The 20,621-nt window shown below is 43.6% G+C and overlaps 1 protein-coding gene across 1 annotated transcript in view; it reads left to right on the top strand.

Moving 5' to 3' along the window:
* Positions 1 to 7,375: 7,375 nt before the first annotated feature.
* ST8SIA4 (ST8 alpha-N-acetyl-neuraminide alpha-2,8-sialyltransferase 4) overlaps positions 7,376 to 20,621 on the top strand; it is a 94,619-nt gene continuing 81,373 nt past the window's right edge. Inside the window, 3 exon segments of the mRNA XM_055312905.1 lie at positions 7,376 to 7,492; positions 7,494 to 7,804; positions 13,991 to 14,122. Of these exon segments, the coding sequence (XP_055168880.1) occupies positions 7,376 to 7,492; positions 7,494 to 7,804; positions 13,991 to 14,122 (560 nt within the window).

Here is a 20,621-nt window from a genome sequence, read left to right as displayed (position 1 = left end):
TTGAGAATGGTAACGATGGATTTATCTTGTTCTAGAAATCATACTAGATTCATGAATTTATCTTGCATTTAAAGTCAAGGTCACCCTTCTGTTGTAAGCTTCTTATATTTGGTTATTAAAGATGAAAACAAACAAAAGTAACAGAAGAACAATGAATATACGTTAAGGAAAAAAAGTGACACTTTTGTGGATATTTATATGGGCAAAATAATTTAGACTATTTTTTTTGTCCAGATACATTGTCCAGAAAAAATAAAAGAGATTGAGTTGTCTAGTGGTGAAAGGCCGAATTTTCTCATTAATATGCTTTTTGCTTTTCTTGATTATTGATTCATAGGTAAAAGGCTTTGCATAGACAATTCTCACTATATTTTAAAATCATTAACAAGAACCTCAATCAGCTCATCTGTGATGATTTTATGTACCAACTTGATGAGGCCACAGTACCAAGATACTTGGTCAAATACTAGTCTAGATTTTGCACATTACCATGAAGGTATTTGTTATTGCTGCTGTTGCAGTTTTAGCAATATTTAAATCAGTATGAGTAAAACAGATTATCTTCCATAATATGGGTGCTCTTGATTCAATAAACTGAAGTCCTGAATAAAAAACAGACTGACTTGCCCAAAGCCGGAGGGATGTCTGCCTTCAGATATCCTCAGACTTAAGCTGCAACATCAACTCTTCCCTCTTCTCAGGTCTCAAGCTTACCAGCTTACTCTGTGGTTTTGGGAATTGTCAACCTCCATAATCATATGATCAATTACTTAAAATAATATTTTTCTCTCTATATAGACACACGTTATTGGTTCTATTTCTCTGGACATTATTGACTAATGCGCCAACATTCCCATTATTAAAATGTCATGGGTACTACTAGCAAGGAACAATTGGAATTTGAAATTAAAAAAATTATATAAACATTCAGAAAGATGAAATAGGGATAAATCTAACTAGATATGTGCAGAAATGTGCTAAATTCTGAAACAAAGAATGAAAAAAGAAATGAACCAATGAAGAATTAAATAGATGAAGAGATAATCCATGTTCACGAATAGGAAGACTCAATAATGTCAAGATGTCAATTCTTCCAAACTTGCTCTCCAGATTCAATGCAATTCCAATCAAAACCTCAACAAGTTATTTTGGGGATATTGACAAAGTGATTCTAAAGTTTATATTGGGAAACAAAAGACTCACAATAGCCAACACGATATTGTAGGACAGCAAAAGAGAGGATTGATATTATGAGACTTCAAGACTCAGTACAAAGCCACAATAATCAAGACCATGTGATATTGATGAAAGAATAGATAAGTGGATCAATAAAACAGATAAAGTACTCAGAAATAGACACATATAAGTACATTCAACCGATCTTTGACGAAGGAGCAAAGGAAACACAATGCAGGAAAGTTAATCTTTTAGCAAATAGTGCTAAAACAACTAGACATTCACATGCAAAAAAAAATTAGACATATACCCTACAGTCTTCACAAAAATTAACTCAAAAGATAAGAGATCTAAATACAAAGTGGGAAACTATAAAACTCCCAGAATATAAAGCATGAAAAAATCTAGGTGACATTTAGAAAGTTTGATGATGACTTTTTAGATACAACATTAAAAGCATGATCAATGTAGGAAATAATTGATAAACTGGACTTAATCAAAATTTAAAATCTCTGCTCTATGAAAGTCACTATTGAGATAATGAGAAGATAAGCCATGAAGTAGAAGAAAATATTTGCAAAAAGAAATATGTGATAAAGGACAGTTATCCAAAATATTCAAAGAACTCTTAAATTCAGCAGTAAGAGCAACCCAATTTTAAAAAGGACAAAAGATCTTCTCAAGATGAAAAGCTCTGCACAGCAAAGGAAACAGTCTACAAAACTAAAAGGCAACCTAGGTATGAGAATGCAAATGTCATATTTGCAAATGACATATCAGATAAAGAGCTAGTATCCAAGATCTATAAATAACTTTTCAAACTGAACACCCAAAAAACGAATAATCCAGTCAAGAAACAGGCAGAAGACATGAACAGACATTTCTGCAAGGGAGACCTACACATGGCCAACAGACACACGAAAAAATGCTCAACCTCACTTGTCATCAGGGAAATACAAATCAAAACCACAATGAGATACGACCTCACACCAGTGAGAGTGGCTAAAATGAACAAGACAGGAAACAACAATGTTGTCAAGGATGTAGAGAAAAGGGAACCCTCATGCAGCCACTCTGGAAAACAGTGTGGAGGTTCCTCAAAAAGTTAAAAATAGAGCTGCCCTTCCACCCAGCAATTGCACTGCTGGGGATTTGCCTTAAAGATACCGATGCAGTGAAATGCTGGGACACCTGCACCCCAATGTTTGTAGCAGCAATGTCCACAGTGGCCAAACTGTGGAAGGAGCCTTGGTGTCCTTCAACAGATAAATGGATAAAGAAGATGTGGTCAATAGATACACTGGAATATTCCTCAGCCATCAGAAAGGATGAATACCTACCATTTGCATCATTTACATCGATGTGGATGGAACTGGAGGGTATTATGCTAAGTTAAATAAGTCAGTCGGAGAAAGACAATTATCATGTGGTTTCACTCATATGTAGAATCTAAGAAATAGTGCAGAGGACCTTAAGGGAAGGAGGAAAACTGAATAGGATAAAATCAGAGAGGGAGACAAACCGTGAGAGACTCTTCACTCTGGGAAACAAACTGAGGGTTGCTGAAGGGGAGGTGGGTAAGGGAATGGGGTAACTGGGTGACGGGCATTAAGGAGGACACGTGATGTGATGAGCATTGGATGCCATACACAACCGATGGATTACTGAAAACTACATTTGAAACTAATAATATGCTATATGTTGGCTAATTGAACTTAAATTTAAAAAAAGAAAAAAAATTAAGAAAAGAAGATCCGAACAGACATCACACCAAAGAAGACAGATGGCAAATAAGCATATGAGTAGCTGTTCCACATCATATGTCATCAGGAAAATGCAAATTCAAACAACAATGAGATACCACTACACACCTATTAGGAAGCCCCAAATCCAAAATACTGAAAACATCAAATGCTGATCAAGATATAGAGCAATACGAATTCTCATTCTTTGCTGATGGGATGGAAAACAGCACAGCCACTTGGAAGACAGTTTAACAGTAAAAACAAGTTGCTTATAAAGCTAACCACTATCTTATCATCTCTCTTACAGAGCAACTGTGCTCCTTGGTATTTACTGAAACTGCACATGGATGTTTCTGGCAGCTTTACTCATAATTGCCCAAACTTGGAAGCAACCAAGATGTCCTTCAGCAGGTACTCAGATAAATAAACTATGATATATCCAGACAATGGAATTGTACTCCATGTTGAAAAAAAAAAAAAAGAGCTTTCAAGCCATGAAAAACTATGGAGGGATCTTTAAAGCATATTGCTAAGTAAAAGAAGCCAATGTGGAAGAGCTACATTCTGTGTAATTCCAACAATAAGGCTTCCGGAAAAGGCAAAGCTATGGAGAGAGTAAAGATCAGTGACTATCTGGGGCTGGGGGCTGGGGCAGGCATGAATAGTCAAAACACTGAGGACAGGTCATTATACATCTGCCGAAGCCCATAGAATGTACGATGCCCAAAATGAACTCTAATGCAAACTATGAACTGTGGATGACAATGATAAGTCAATGTAGTTTCATCAATTTTAACAAATCTGCTGTAGATGGGATGCTGATAGTTGGGAAGGTTGTGCGTGTTCGGAGGAGAGGGTATAAAGGAAGTCTCTATGCTTCCTGCTAAATATTGTTGTATACCTCAACTGCTCTAAAAAATAAAGGATTAAAAAAAATGTCGAGGGCCATTATACTGTGATACTGCAAGTGTCTACCCATTTCTTTCCAGCTAAAGTAGAGGGCACAGCCAGCAAATAAAACATGATTTACCTGAAGTGAAAGGATAAAGTAGCATTTTAAAACCAGCTGCCATTACTTGTATTATTTATTTATCGGGTACTGCGTAATTGCAGAATTGTGCTGAATAAAGGCAAATGTGTGCTCTTTATTGAAGAACTTACTGTCCAAAGATAGAATGGAAATTTAGAGACAACTTTAATTTCTTAGGATCATCAAAAGGGGTATTCTAATGGAAGGAGTTGAGTCCAAAAGACTCATATGTGGATAAGGCTTCTTCCTCAATATTTATGTTTATGGCTTTGTCCCCAATTGCATATTGAAAAATATCAGACCATCCTCCATTTGGCCCAAGTGTTGGCCTATATGTTTTTTTTTCTTTTTTTAACCTGGCAAAGTGTTATGGATGCATATTTCATGAATCTGATCATATTAAACAAATGACACTGAATTACACTCTAAACTCAAAATTGTTCAACTTTGGGAAAGGGGAATCTCTTGAGTCTCACTAAACCATTATCAGGCATTCAGAAGTGTTCACCTCAATATAGAAGGTCTTATGCTTGATGAAATACAGAAATAGCAATATTTTACAGCTGGAGAGTTTTCTCCTCTTCTCGATATCTACATGTCTTGTGTAGCCCCATAACTTGTTCTTGGTGTGCTTCTGCCTTACTGTTGGTAGGTTTGTTTTGGTTTGGGCCAGATGAACAATTTCCCCTAATATAACTTGAAGCTTAATACATGAATTAGACCCACTTTCCTCTTGAAGATTTTCATACTGCAACTTCCCCATTAGAGAAGACAGTTGGACACTGTGAAGCTAGAGAGTATTATGATCACTCTAGAAACTTATGTCCCGCTGTTCTCCTTTCCACTTTTGTGTTCTCACCCTACAGAGCTACTTCAAAGTTCCCCCAAAGCACCAGCATTTTATTCCTCCCTCAAGTACACATAATCTTTCCTCTGATTGTAGTGTTGTACTCTTGCTTTGCCTGGCTTGCCCCTTAGGTTTGCAAATCCTGGTTGACGTGTGCCCTTCCCCAGGAAGATCACTTTTCTTGCTCCCAACAACTTAAACACTCCATCCACTTCTACACTGTGGCATTCTCAGGTAGGAGACATCCTTAAAATGCTGGGGTTAGCTCATGGTGCCACACTGTAACTTAATTCTTATGCAATCTGTCACCACCCCCACCCCCACCACCCCTACCTCTACCCCACCTCCCATCCCCGCTGTCCCTCTCCCCTGCAGTGAGTGAATTTCCTCCCTGGTTAGACACTATTTTCTTTCCTTTTCTTTTCTTTTTAGATGCTGTATTTTATTCATCTCTGTGTTCCCATGTCCTCACATATTGCCTGGACCATATTAATTGCTCAAACCATGCTGGATGAATTTAATTAAATGATGCACATTACTCCATCCCCATCAGCCAATGTTTTATTTAGAATCCAAAATATTGTGTTGACTGTTCAAAAATCAAATATTAACCTAAAGAATTTAATCAATTAACCTAAAGAAGAATCCTAACAGGCCTTGCCCACCTCCCACCTCCCCAGTTCCCTTTTAACTTAAATAAGCAGCTGTTTTATTCGTGCAGTTTCTGCTGGTTGAGAAGTCAGTGTGACAGGGATGCTAGAGGGATTTGCCTAGACATCAATAAACTCCAAAGGCTCCCGGCGGGCCACTTGTAGTGTCAATAAAGGCTCATAATTACTTGCTCCTTTGAGCATTGTAGACCCAACCCCCTAGTTCACTCTGCCGCTAAGACGAGGCTTGAGAACCAACCGAGAGGCTCTTAACTTCTTAAACCTTAGGCGAAGAGTGGCAAACATTGGCAGGAACCTCGGGAGTTTTTTTAGGCAGAGGTGCCAGCTGTTACAGTTGTTATCTTAAGGAGTCAGGGGGCTAGTCGCTCAGAACCCCCCTTCTTGCTCAGCTCTGCCCAAGGACTGGGGTGGGCTGGAGGAGGGATGAACCCCAGGGGCCAAGAGTGGATGGCAGCTGGAGCCACTGCACAACCTGAAGGAACAAGTAACGAGAGAGAGAGAGAGAGAGAGAGAGAGAGAGAGAGGCTGTTGGACTATGGGAAGGGGAGGGAGGAGGAGAAAAAGTGGAGCAACTGGAAAGTTCGCTTACAGATGGGGGAGATCCTTGGTTCCCAGACAAGATTTCGCAGTGGGGGGCCTCGGCACCCCTTCCCACCAGCCCAGGCATGGGTGCCCCGCGGAGCAGGAGCAGCAAGCTCTGTCCAGGTGAGGGCGAGGCCGAGGGCGGCGCAGGTTCACCAGGACTGGAGCGGCCCCTGCCACACGACACAAGCGGAGTAGGGGAAACAGTGGCAGGTGAGAGACGGCGAAAATCGGAAGCTTAAGACGCGTCCCTGGGACTTCGGAGCAAGAGCTTGCCCTTCCTTCTCTGCTTTCATCTTACCTTCCTACCCCCCCCCCCTTTCTCCTGTGTCTGGGTGTACTCGCGTTTATAAAGGATGTCCTTGGTGGCTGCTTTTTCTCATAATTCCGTTTCTCCGCAGTGAAGTTTAAGGAGGACTGGAGTTTCCTTGACTCCTGCGTGAGGAGTTTCCAAATGGCAGTGAAAAAGAGTCACAGAAATACCCATGAAGCGCCTGACACCCCTGTCATGCCTTGTTTTCCTGCAAGATCCTAAATCGGGGCGGTCAACCGCCGCCACCCACCCTGAGTGGGCGCTCGGCTAATTGGCTCATGCGTGTGCATTTGTACTTTCCAGATTGAGCTGAGCACTGAATACAAAACCTCCTCCTCCTCCTCCTCCTCTTCCTCCCCCCTCCCTGCCCCGATTCCCTCCACTTGGGAGGGCGTGTGTGCGCGCGTTCGCGAGTGTGTCCGAGCGCGTCTGTTTAGCAAAAGGCTCCGGGAGGGAGCTACCCCCTCCTGCAACCTGCAACCTGCGCGCCCCCCTCCCGCCTCCCCTTCCCTCCCAGCACCTCGCTCTGCACGAAAACGAAGCATCTCTCGAGCAAGACCGCGTCTCCAATCTGTCCCCAGAGGCGGCGTCCTCTCCTCTCTGCTGAGGACAGACCGTCTCCGCGCTCGTGCAGAGAGAGCTGCCGCTTCGGCTTCCCCGGAGGGCGACCCGACTTCCTCCCGGCGCGCCGCGATCTCCCCCGGGGGTGCGAGGGCTGGTGCGTGCGCGCGCGAGCGAGCGAGGGCGCGTGTGTGTGTGTGTGTGTGTGCGCGCGTGTGTGTGTGGTGTGTGTGCGCGTGTGTGTGTGTGTGCACACGCCTGCGAGCTCGCGAGCTTCCTCTCCAGGCGCTGTGCAGGCGTCTCCGAGCAGCCGACAGCAACGCGAGGCGACCGCAGCCTCCGCCCCCTCCAGCTGACGATTGGCTGGTTTTGCTCATCATTTCCCTGCTAGGAAGAGGGAAGGGCCAGTGACGCCCCCGAAGCCAGCTGCAGAAGCGGCCGCCACCTCCGATGCACAAGGTGTCTCCTCGGAGAAGAGCCCGGAGCCCCGGGGAGGCGGCGCGGAGCGAGCCGGGCAGGGCTGGCGCCACCCGGGCGGGCGAGCGCTGCGGTGCGCTCGGGGACCGGCCGGGGCTCGGCGGCGGAGGACCCCTGCGACCCGCTCCTGACACCCCGGCTCCACGCTCTCCTCCGATTGCACGGACCTCCCCCCACCCCACCACCACCACCACCACCACCACCGCGACCGTGTCTCCCCCCAACGGAGCCTTTCTATCGAGAGAAGGTGAGGGAGCTGGGGCCACCAGGACTTTCCCGGGCACCCAAGATGCGCTCCATTAGGAAGAGGTGGACCATCTGCACCATAAGTCTGCTCCTGATCTTTTATAAGACAAAAGAAATAGCGAGAACTGAGGAGCACCAGGAGACGCAACTCATCGGGTAAATGCAAAAAGCTTCATTTCAGGATATGGCAAAACCGGAGCCAGAACAAAAAGTGCAGCCTGTAAATGCAATGGGCGCGTAGACGGTGGAGCGAGGGCTGGGAGAGTCGGCGCGGTCGGCCGAGCTCTGGTGCGTTTAGCGTCAGGGATCCAATCACAAAGGCTGTGGCCGAGGTGTGCGTGCTTCCCCACGCGCGGCCCCAGTAGTTCAACTTGCCCTGCGTGGCGGTGGTGACAGCGGCGCTGGCGCCCGGCTCCACACGCCCGGGGACAAGCCGCCGCACAAGTGTCAACCAAGAACGTGCGCCCTTGTCCTTTGAAGCCCTGGGCAGGACTCCGGGGCGCTGTCTCTGTGTGCCCCGCCCCACCCCATCACCCCCAGGACAGGGTAGAGGGGGCTGGCTCCCCGGAAGGGAGGCTGAAGTTAAAGCCCGGGACGCAGGAAAATGGGGCTCTCTGTTGCTTTTTCTCTTCTTTGGGCTTCGGGTAGATCCGCGTGTCGTGTGACTTGGAAACTCCGGGGCCCCCCTGCGATGCTTCCCCATTTGCTCTTCCGTGGGTAAAACGCAGGGGCGTCATGGTTACGCTTTTAGAAACGGTGCTGTAGCTTCACACCGACGGTCTTTCTGCTGTTTCTTCAGTTTGTCTTAAATGAGTTCAGACGCTTCCCCCCCCCACCCCCCACCTCCCACCTCCCCCCACTCCCAGCAAGTTCTCTAAATGTCGCACTTCCTTCCTCCCTCCCTCCCTTCCCCGGGCCCCTGCCGCTTTTGAAGTTTACCGGGGAGGTGGCTGCAACTCTGGTGTCGCGTGCACAGCTTGGAAGCCTTTTGTGAGGACGTGAACCCGGTTGTCAACTCCGTCCGCAAAGTCCTGGGTCGGGAACCGTCCCTGACCCCGGAGGCGTCCGCTCCCGGGGACCGCAGCCTGGCCCGAACCCTCAGGCGCCCCGACACCCCGGGGCACGGAGCTAGAGCCCTGGCCGCCGTGTGTGCGCGTGCGCGCGCGCGTGCAAGGACCGTGCACGCGTGCACACGGACACACAAACTTCGCGCACTCCGTGTACTATTGTTGCTCCTCCCCAAGTAACGAGTGTTTTTAAGTGAGCAACGCGGAGGCTCGCACTTAACACAACTGGCTGCGTTCCCCCAAAAGGGCTGGCGCGAGGCGCCCCCGCGGGCCCGGGGCGGGAGCGGGGACGCCGAGGAATAGCGCCCGGCTCGGACGGCCCGCCCGGCAGCGACGAATGCACAAAATTGGTCTATTCTGGAAAAGGAAAAAAAAAAAAAAGGAGCCGAACTAGAGGAGGTCGTTTACACGGAGTGTGGGTGGGTGCAAAACGCAGCCGAGCTCGAGGGGCGGGAAGGCAGGGCTGCGGGCGCGGGCGGGGGCGGGCGGACAAAGGGGTCTCGGGGACGGTGACACAGCGACGCGGGGGGAGACGCGGAGGCCGCGCGTGGGGGTCCGGGCTCTTTGTTCCCCTGCGGGCGGGGGGGGGTCCGAACGCCAGCGCGAGTCCAGACAAAGCCGCCCCGCGTCGCCCAACTCTGGGGGCGCTGGGAGGGGGCGCGGGGGGCGAGGAGCGGGAGTGGGCAGCGCGGGGGGAGGGGGGCGCCCCGTCGGGGCCTCCGCGCGCCCCGTGGGCCCCCCCCAAGGGAACGACCGACCTGGGACGCCCCACGGTTCCCGGGCGATGTTCCTGCTGTGGCCCTGCGCTGGACGCCCCGGGCGGGGGGGGGCGGGGGCGTGGACGGGGGCGTGGACCCGGGGCGCAGGGTGGGAGCTCGGACAGGGGCGCGGGGGGGGGGCGTGTACGGGGGCGCGGGGTGGGAGCGCGGACAGGGGCGTAGGTGGGGCGCGGGGTCGAGGCGGGGACGCAGGGGGGCCGCGGGGGCGCAGGTGGGGCGCGGGGTCGGAGCTCGGACAGGGGCGCGGGGGAGCGTCTACGGGGGCGCGGGGTGGGAGCGCGGACGGGGGCGCAGGTGGGGCGCGGGGGCGGGGCGCGGCGGTTGAGCTGCCCCGCGGGTTTCGGTCGCCCCCTACTGGGGCCGAGCTGCGGCCGCCTCCCGCTGCCCCGAGAAAGCCGAGGCGGGCGCGGGAGTTGCTGACATGGGGCGCGAGGGACGCGCGGCTGCAGAACGCGCGCGGACCCGGCGGGAGCCTTTACTTCAGGGACCAGGCCCCCTCCTCCCTCCTCTCTTGCCCCCTCCCCCATCACTCCTGCAGCTCCGCGGGTTCGGAGCCCGGGACGCCGCGCGTGCAGGCCCCAAGCCCCTGGTCCGAGGGGATGACTCCCTTGCAACCGCCACGGTCAGACGCCCCCTTGGGGTCTGGGGTCCGGGCCTGATGTCGGCCGCGGGCCCCAGGGCCGGATCCGAGATGGGCGAAGCCAGGGCGCGGCAGTGGCCCCGGGGAGCAGCGAGGCGACAGGCCGGTCCCGACCCGAGAGGGGGTTAGGAGGGTCAGTGCGGGGCCTGCCACAGGCCTCGTACCTTCCAGAAGACCCTCGTCCCTGAACCTTCGCGCCTGGCTTCCCCGCTTCTTTGCGCCCCTTCGCCCCCGCCCCCGGACTGGAGGTGCCACCTAGGGTCAGTGCGGCGTCGCGCCTGCAGCGCCCAGCGCTCGCTGCGCACCCAGGACACCAGCACCCCTCCCTGCCTCCCGTCCCCCCTCCTGTCCCCAGAGGAAACCATACAAAAAGCACGGTTTTTACCAGGAGTTATTTGAGACTAGGTCAGGGTCATTGCAAGTGCAACCTTCCATGCAAACCTCTTCATTGCCTGGTGTGATTCCCAGTAGATAGTTTCCCTCAAAAGTTTCCCTCGAAAGGCTACAAAGTTGGTTTATTCTTGACTGATACATATATTTTTTTCGTAATGGGAAAAATGGCCCATGATTTCACTGACTTGGTGTGCTCTCTGGGTATAATTGTGTTAACCGCATAAAAATAAGTGCATGCGCTCATTTCAGAAGATAATGCATTTGAAAGTGTGGCATCAGCTTTAATATCACACGTATTTGTTTTGATTGCGACTTCTTAAAACTTGCCACACACTGCGCTCCAGTGTGACCGCAAGTGAGCCCAATTTTCTTATCATCTAGAGATTTCCTTTTTAATTTGACTGTGTACTTTAGGTTGTCTGTCTCAATAATTGTCCATTATGAATTCTGAAACTATTGATAACACTGACAGTGGAGATAGACATTCAGAGTTAGAGTATTACCATTGTCAGCAAAGTGATTTCCAGCTGGTTCCAGGCTAGCACACACTCTTATAAATCAGGAAACCCAGGATCTGTGCTTTGTATGCTTCATTTGGGGTTCTACCAGAACCCCTAAGCCATAGGCTAAAGTAGTACATCTCATCTTTATTTTTAGTTGTTTGACACTTAGGGAAGGAAAACACACAACTGCCTGCTGTTTGCGTTCAGGCTTGGTTCCATGCAAGTTCTTTTTTTTTTTTTTTTTTTTTTTTTTGAGGGAGTTTTATAATTCCATGTTAAGGAGGAAATGTACCCTAGTCCATGGAGAACACATTCATTCCAAAGCCAAGTTGTAAAGAGTTTTCAGTCGGATTGAAGGCAGGGCTTTGGAGACCGAATCTCAAGAAACAAAACTAATTATATTTGTTATGTGCTGCAAAAATTAATAGAATAAGTTGTAGCGATGCCTGGCAACTCATATTTCAAAGAGAAAAATGTTTGTAAGAACTAGTAACTAATGATTAGTTTCTGTCAATACTGTCCCTGGAAGTAGATTTTTTTCTGAGCTCAACATAAGCAGGAATACTTTATACAATATATTGCTTTACGCTGCATTATTTCCCTGATGTGTTCTGTAGTTTTCTCTCTAGGAGGATATGTTGGATCCTCCTGTATGTAGCCCTTTGCAAGAAATGTTTGCAGTGCAGCTGTTTAGTAGTTGTGTTTGATCTGGAAGGAAAAAGTAGGAGGGGGTGGTAACATCCTTCATGCCTTGCATTGAAGGAAAAGCCTTTCTAAGACAGAGTCCCACCGAGGTCACTAACGGAAACATCCCTTGGGACCCATTTAATTTTATACAAAGAAACTTGCTCCAGAATCCAGACTGGATTGCCCGAAGCCCAGCCTTCTTACACAGGAATCCCACCTACTTCAAGAGGACCTAGGACTAGCTGTAGCTGTTTTTATTCAAGGTTCTTTCCAGGAATGAAACTGAATTTTGGTTTGTCACCAGTTCAATGGAAACAGTTCAAAGAGCAGAGTCATGTGGTAGTATTTCACTAATATAAAACTAATTTAAACTTTGAAAGCACTTTTTTTTTAAGTATTGGAGGTCCTGAAAAGCCTCCGTAGAACTAAGTACAGCAATCGACTTGCCATGCCAACTGTCCCTTTAGCAACATTGTCAGTGAAAGAGTCTTCCACAGATATTTAAAAATGCCAGCCCATGCATATTTTTACTTCTCCTATGAGAGTTTATTGGTGGTAAAAATAATTGTTTTAATTATGGCAATCTGTGGTTAGGAAAAACTGGTATTAACAAGCCAGTTAACCAGATGAATAGAGGGGAAAAAAAAGCTCTATCCTTAGAAATGGTGAGAGTTTGTACCCTTATTCTTGAAGGCGTATCTTCAGAAGTGTGAAGGTTAGCTTCCCTGTATATCCAGATCCTCATTCATATATACTTATTATCGTTAAACGTGTAATAGAAAAGTTGACTTCTGGGCCACTGAGTAGTAAATTGCACCCTCTGTTTCCTAGCATCTTAAATGACCTCTATAAAATGATTATTATTGGCCACGCGTAGGCATGCAAATGTATCATTTTCATCAGTAGGATAGTTGAAAATATTGATTTTTATAGAGTTCTAAATTTCACAGGGAGTAGTTGCATATGATGCTTTGAGTTGCTTCAAATTGGAACTACATGTTTAAAAAAGAATGCAAACCAAAATACCAAACTATAAGCCTCTAATTACAGAATTCATCTAACAGCTGTTACACAGGCAGTGTTTCCATTGATAGTAGGAGAGGATTGCCTACATAATAAACACAGATTTAGACTTTGTGACTGAGCAAATAGTCATATTACTTTTTAACTATATTTTTGAGATTTTAAAACAGTAAGAGGTAACATGTAAAGAAGTAAATGCAGATATTGACAGGGCTCTCCCATAAACCGCATCTATTTCTCTGAGTCTGGGCCCACAACTATAAAGTACCAAGAAAATAGTCTGTTGACCAATAAATTGTTTCTGCTGTTAACTGTCCTACAGATAACAAATGCTGTCATAGGTGTCTGTCACTGTCATCACTGTGACCAGCACTGCCATGCCATGTATATACTTGCCTGACAATGTTGATTGAGAGGGATAGCACAGTTGATTTTGTGTGTGTGTGATGTAATAGAAAATATGAGTAAAAATGGCTACTGAATGAGTTTTCTTTCTCCCCGTTGCAATCTCTGTCTCCCTGCCACCACCAAGTCTCAGGAAAGTGTCTCATTGTTGAGGTGATTTGAGACTCAATGTAATTTTAGAAATTTGCACTTCAACAGTGCTTTATGGGTTACTTTCACATACACACTCCCTTTGAGTTCTCCCAACGTCATTGTGTATTAGATAAGGTTTTTGAAAAAAAAAAGATAGGGTTTTTGCAATTTTCAAGATAAAGCAAGGTCACTGTGGCCTAGAAAGAGAATATTGTCCAAGGACGTATAGGTTAGCAAGTGAAAGAACCACCAACATGCCCAGATCACCAGATATTCCAAAGTCTGCTTACTCCAAAACAAAATCTCTTTCCGTCATGTCTATGTGCCTTCTGGGAAAATAAAATTATGATCTTGGGAGTCACAATTATACAGATGCAAGAGAAGTGGCCAAACTTCCTGTCTCTATTGTCTAAACACAACAGGGAGGGAGGATAGAGTTTGAAGACATTTTTTTTTTTGCTTTAAACACTACAAAGGCCTTTTCTTTATATGAAAAATGCTTTTATTTCAAAAAGAATAAGTGTAAAGATTGTCCTGATAAAGTCGTACTCTCATTTCTTATAATACCTTTCATCAATCTCATACCTCTGCTAATGGGTAGAAAAAGTCGTATCGACAATTTGTCACCAGTAATTTAAATCAAATTATGTATTATGCTACTTAGATAAAATGCTACTTACTTTCACAGAGCTGGCATTTTTGTTTTGTTTCAGAGATGGTGAACTATGTTTGAGTCGATCCCTTGTCAATAGTTCTGATAAAATCATTCGAAAGGCTGGCTCTTCGATCTTCCAGCACTCTGTAGAAGGTTGGAAAATCAATTCCTCTTTGGTCCTGGAAATAAGGTGAGTTTCTTTAATAAGCCATAATAAATTTCACATCATGTTCTCGAATATGTTGGGCTTGGCAAACTTATATTGAATGCTTGATTTATAGTTTAAATGTGAATACTTTAATAAAAGAGTGAACCAGCTCTACTTGATGTTGATCAATGAAGGATATGAAGCCATAAAACTGAAATGATTATGTAGTCAGAAATTTAAGGATGAACATGTGGGTTTTGAATATACTGTCTTTATTCTAATGGAATAAAATATACAACAGAGTACTAACATTTGATAGATTTTTTTTTATTCTGTTACTCAGGATGGACATCTATTTTGAGAATTATCTTTAACTTCTTTATTAAGTCTTTATACCTATCTTGTGTCTTTGTGCACTGGACAAAAGTAGAGCCTATTCAACTCCTATTTTGCTGACTATTCTAAATAAATTTCATTTACTCTATGAATGGATATTTCTATGAGAAGTTCCTGTAATAAAAGTCTCGATAACTATATCCTAACTTGGCAAAAGTCAGAAAATAAGTTTTCTAGAGTACTGGCTTGTTCTCTGTAAGATTTGGGATTTTTACCTGGAACAAGCTCTTGAAATCAAGCTCAGTGCCTACATATATCTATTATATCTTATTTTCTTCTAGTATAATCCTACAACTAGTAAGAAGGTTAGGACCAGACTTCCCTGAGCATGGAGGAAACAAACACATCATGTTTCCCCACAGCTACATTGCTCTATTGGTATACTTTAAATCAGCATTTTAGGAAATCATACGCTTTTTAAAAGTTTCTGAGAACTATCCTTTACATAATAAAATCATTGCAATTTCATGTTGGGAAAGTGATAATTATTCAATGATCAGACATTACGGCGCAAGTTTTGTAAGTGGTTCTGAGGGTAAGCCATTGATCTGTTTGTCTGGGTCTCTACCTTACTGACTTCTTGGGTCATACCTACATGTAATGTAGATCATGAGGAACTTAAAGGAAGAAATCTACTGACACTCATCTTTAGAGGATGTGGAGCAGTTCATAAAATGCATTGTGGCAAAGACACTCCCCACATGTTGAAATACACTTGAAAGATTGGAAGATTTTTTAAAAGATGGGTGCCAGGGAAATGCAGGAATCATTTGTTTGAAGCTTTGGAATTGGCTGGAATGGGAAACAGGAATCAAACCATGGCAATATCAAATGGTATATGCTTGGCTGCTTTTAGTTATGGAAATTTTGTGTCTTTGTAGACAGAGTATAAGATTGAGGAGATGAGTCTGATGACAGAGTTTCTAAATTGGGATCTTCCGGGTAGAATATGGTCAGCAAGTAAGATTTATTTCAACTGGATAAATGAGAACCCTTAAAACCAATATTAAACTTAGGAGATTCTACATAAAAGTACAGGTTTTCATATACTCTTGAGGAAATGAAAATTTTGATAACTCTAGACACGTATGTCCCCTGAGAACTAGTTGGCCGAGGCCAACTGTAGCCACGATCTCTCCAGCTTAACATGTTTACAGCTGGGGTTCCCTTCTTTCTTTTTCTTTCTTTCTTTTTTTTTTCTTTTTTTTTTTAAGATTCTATTTATTCATGAGAATCACAGAAAGAGAGGCAGAGACACAGGCAGAGGCAGAAGCAGGCTCCATGCAGGGAGCCCGATGTGGGACTCCATCCCCGGACCCCAGGATCACTCCCTGGGCCAAAAGCAGATGCTCAACCACCGATCCACCCAGCCGTCCCATCTCCCTTCTTTCTTGATACGTATCGAATATCTTCCTTACTATCTCACTACCCTACATACACATTTGAATTTAGAAACCCGAAAAGAGATAATTATTAGGTAAAAGCTACAGAATGTAGGAAGTACACAAGGTCATAAATACAGGTATAGCTTAGTTTAGAACAGAATAAGGATTCATATATCTTGGAAAGAGAGAATTATGAGTGATATAAAAAGGAAATATTTGATAAAATCATTCAAAAGGATGATAGGGATGTCTCAAAAGGAAGAAATGGTGGGAAATATCAGAAAGGGAGACAGAACATAAAGACTCCTAACTCTGGTGGTGGAAGGGGAGGAGGGCGGGGGTGGGGGTGAATGGGTGACAGGCACTGAGGGGGGCACTTGACGGGATGAGCACTGGGTGTTATTCTGTATGTTGGTAAATTGAACACCAATTAATTAAAAATTAATTAATTAATTAATTTCAGTACCCGTCACCCATTCACCCCCACCCCCGCCCTCCAAAAAATTAATTTATTAAAATAAAACAAAACAAAACAAAAAAAAACAAAATGAAAGATTTGGCAAGAAGGGAGCCAATTAGGTAAGGCTATACAGATCAGGTAAAGGAAAGTAACGGAAGACAGTAAAGTAAAATAAGAAATTGTAATAAATTAATTGATAGATCTAAATATGTCAAATAACATATCAGATAAAGTCTAATAAGTAATTAACAATAATCTAATTAATATATATGGCCATGCCTTCCTAGTATCCATACAAAAATGACACTACAGCAGTACATTTTGCTACTTTTAAGATATGCAAGCTAAGGGTATTAAACATAAATTGAGCCAAGCAATTCATTATTGCAATTTGACAAATTGATGAAGATTGCATTCCTATCTGTGAAGGTGATCTGTTTTGAATTATAACAGATGAGAATATGTATGAAATGTTAATAGTCTTTTCATATGATTCCCCTTAACAGATAAAGAAGCAAACAATAAAACATTGAGCAAATATTGAATAATACATACAAAGTTGTCACTTTCTTACGAGGAAATGATAATTTGTAAAACCATTATTGTACAACATGCAAACAATTCATACAAATTATAATTGCCTATAGCATTAGTGACTAGTAAGTATTAATCAATTTGACACCTGTAATAAAAAATTTAGAATATGAAAGTGTCTGATTGTTAGCTTAGCTTTTGTTTTTCTAAAGTCATACCAGAAGCTAACCATAAACTAATTTAGATCATTATCTCTATTTCTTCCCCACATCTATAACATTTATGAAGAACTACATTACTTGGTCTCTGTGAGGGGGTGTGGGCATATTTTACAAGTGTTTTTAAAATCCTACTTTGAAGTTTTGATTAAGATATTACAACTAATCATTTTTGATCTTCCATGATTAAACCATGGTTACAAATCTTTCTCATTTAAAAAATCTCATTAAACTTATAATGCTCTTGTGACATTCCTAATAAATTATTTATCTATTTGCATTAACATGTGAAGCAGTCACTGATGATAAGTTGTTTTTCCCTACATTTATAGAAATGATTTTTTTTCTTATTGCTAATTTTTTCAGCCTTATGTATACTCTGATGCTTTCGTAAGCACATCAAGAATTGACTCATATATGCTCATCAAACAACCGTACCTCTGGGGAGTTTTCTGAGAGAGATTGTACCACCTACATTGTGCATTGAAAATTCATCAAGATTTAGAAGAGTTTATACATCCCACAGCTAACTTCACAATTATAATGATTACCTTGGTTAAGGACTAGATTTTATTGGTAGTAGTTTGTTATTGTAAGCTAAGAAATGACACATTTAAGGTCCATCAGATGTTTGTGAGTAAATCTATAAACATGGTATGAGAGTATTTGATCATGTCCAGTGCTTATGACTGGACCTATTTTTCCATCTTTAGGTTGTTTCTTTTCTTTTTTCCCCCCTTATTCTTCATATGTTGAATAGAAATCTAAAGAATTACAATACCAAATGTAGATGTATAGAGAAATATGAGCTCAGCTATTCCTCAAGACACATCCTAACTAGAAAGAATATTTTCAAGCTGGTATCCTCACATGTTAAGGTTTTTAAACAGATCAAATCTGCAGGTTAACTAAACATAACTGCAAATTTATATATATTTACCTATCAAAAAGAATTTGCTGTTGCATGCATTGATTTACTTTAGAGAAAGTTCCATCTACAATTCTTCTCTTTACTTTGTTCACTAAGTAGCCAGGGGAGCACATCTTGAGTCACATAGCTTGTTAGTGGCAGAGTCACTAGCTGCAAAACTAGGTCTATCTAGCTAATAAAAGCTCTTATTTTGAAACACATTTCTTGGGCTCTCTTTTATTTATTTTTTTAAATATTTATTCATTCATTCATTCATTCATTCATTCATTCATTCGAGATACAGAGAGAGGGGCAGAGATACAGGGAGAGGGAGAAGCGGGCTCCTCACAGGGAGCCCGATGCAGGACTCGATCCCAGGACCCCGGATCACAACCTGAGCCAAAGGCAGACACTCAACCACTGAGCCACCCAGGTGCCTCTCTTGTACTCTATTTTAATACTAAAAATGCGGCCTTTCTGGAGTACACACAGTGGAGATTTTTTGTTTTTGTCTTTGTTTTGCTCCAACGTATATTATTCATCCAATATTACTAACTGCTGGATCAAATAATCAAATGGCCATCTGAAGTGTAAATTAAACTAAAAAAATGCTTGTCTCCAAGCGTTTTGAGACCATTTTGCCTTTTCATTTAGCTGCGTAGGATTTTTCTTTGATACTAGAACATCTTCCTATAACAGCTGGGACCCGAAGCTCAGAAGCCCTAACAAGCTACAGGTTATGTTCTCTCCGTGCTTTGAAGAACGTTGCCTTGCGAAAATAATCTTTGAGACAAAAAAAATCGTGTGTTCTCTCTGCTTTTTGGTAGGCATAATGAAACACTCAGCACTTCTTAAACCTTTTTAAATTTCTTTTTAGTGAGCCACGTTCGTAACAATTGAATTGATTCGGTGGTTTTTAGCTAAAGTCAAAAGTTTGCAAAAACTGATTCCTAATATATGTAACATAACCTAATTTGCCTCTCAACTTGGGACGCATTCCAGCTGTAAGATTTGTCCTTAACAATACTCGCTGATGGAGTCAACGGTGTCATTTAGATGAAATTTTAGTTGCCACAGCACGTATGCTTGCTGTTGACAAGAAACCTACAGAGAAGAAAGAGTGGCACCTGGTGATAGGTTAGCTATATTTAACATTTCACAAGTGAAAACAATGTTTAGTAAATTAATTCTCTGGAACTCTGCAGCTGCTATTTCAAGTGATGTGTGATGTTGAAAGGGAAGTTCTAGTTGAAAATTCAGTTGAAAAGTTTCTGTATAGAATCTATTCCTGTCAGTTTAACAGTCTCAGCCTTTCAGTTTAAACCAGCATTGCTTAACAAAAAAAATAATCTTTATGACTAAGATTTTTAGCCTCACTGATAGTGAAACATTTTCAGGTTCTTTCAGTCCTCTTTATCATTAAAACAGTTGGCTGAATTTAGGTTTTTGCTTATTAATGGGGTTTCAAAAGTTACTTGATGCCCACAGAATGACAGTTAAAGACCTGGAAGGGATCTTTTTTGTTGTTCTGTTCAGTCACACACAGAAAACACAACCTCTTGCTTTACATATCTGCTAATGACTTAGCCACATTTCTGGAAAACTAGTATTGAGACAGCCTACATATTAAACTTTAGCTTTTGTTGAATCATGTTCCTTTAGAGGCCAGAAGTTAAACTGAATTTCCCCTCTAACTCTCCATTCTCAAATAATTTTGCTTAACCTGCTCTTTTCATTTATGTCAGTTATCTGAGCAAAAGCATGTAGTTCTCCTTGGTGATACTGAAAATGTGGTTCAGTTCAGTGTAAGAGTTTTTCATGCTTCCAGTGACATTTAGTTAATCATATTTAAGCACTGGTTTCCTTTTTTTTCCCATATATTTACAGTCTGAATAACAACTAAGCAAAGTCACAGAACTCTTATAGTCCATTATATCTATAATCTAAAAAATGCCTGGAGGCGCCTGGGTGGCTCAGTTGGTTAAGTGTCCGCCTTCGGTTCGGGTCATGATCCTGGAGCCCCTTGGATCGAGCCCTGCAATGGGCTCTGCGCCCAGCAAAGAAGTCTGCTTGTCCCTCTCCTTCTATGTCCCCCTCCACACTTATGTGCATTCTCTCTCTCTATCTCTCTATCTCTCTCTCAAATAACTAAGAATCTTTAAAAAAAAAAAATAGAAAATGCCTATAGCTTGCTAGGGAGAAAAAAAACCCTAACCTTTCCCTACTGTTTCCAAAAAATAAAATATTATGCATTAAAGCCACAATATTGTTCACTAATAGTAATTATTTTCAGTGTTTCTTGAATTCTACACCAGGAATCTTAGATCAGATTATTTCTCATGTAAGCCCTAAGATGGAAACTAAAAGTTTAATTCAATGTAAGAAAAAGAACATACCAGAGACACTTAAAGTTTCCTTTCCTCCTTCTTTCAGTTAAAAAAAAAAAAAAAAAGTGAGGCTCCCTGGGTAGCACAGCGGTTTGGCGCCTGCCTTTGGCCCGGGGCGCGATCCTGGAGACCCGGGATCGAGTCCCACATCGGGCTCCCGGTGCATGGAGCCTGCTTCTCCCTCTGCCTGTGTCTCTGCCTCTCTCTCTCTCCTCTCTCTCTCTCTCTCTCTCTGTGACTATCATAAATAA

This window comes from Nyctereutes procyonoides, unplaced genomic scaffold (assembly GCF_905146905.1).
Source record: "Nyctereutes procyonoides isolate TBG_1078 unplaced genomic scaffold, NYPRO_anot_genome, whole genome shotgun sequence".
Lineage (NCBI taxonomy): Eukaryota > Metazoa > Chordata > Mammalia > Carnivora > Canidae > Nyctereutes > Nyctereutes procyonoides.
Note: the sequence above shows the minus strand (reverse complement) of the source record. Positions and strands in the feature narration are given on the sequence as shown.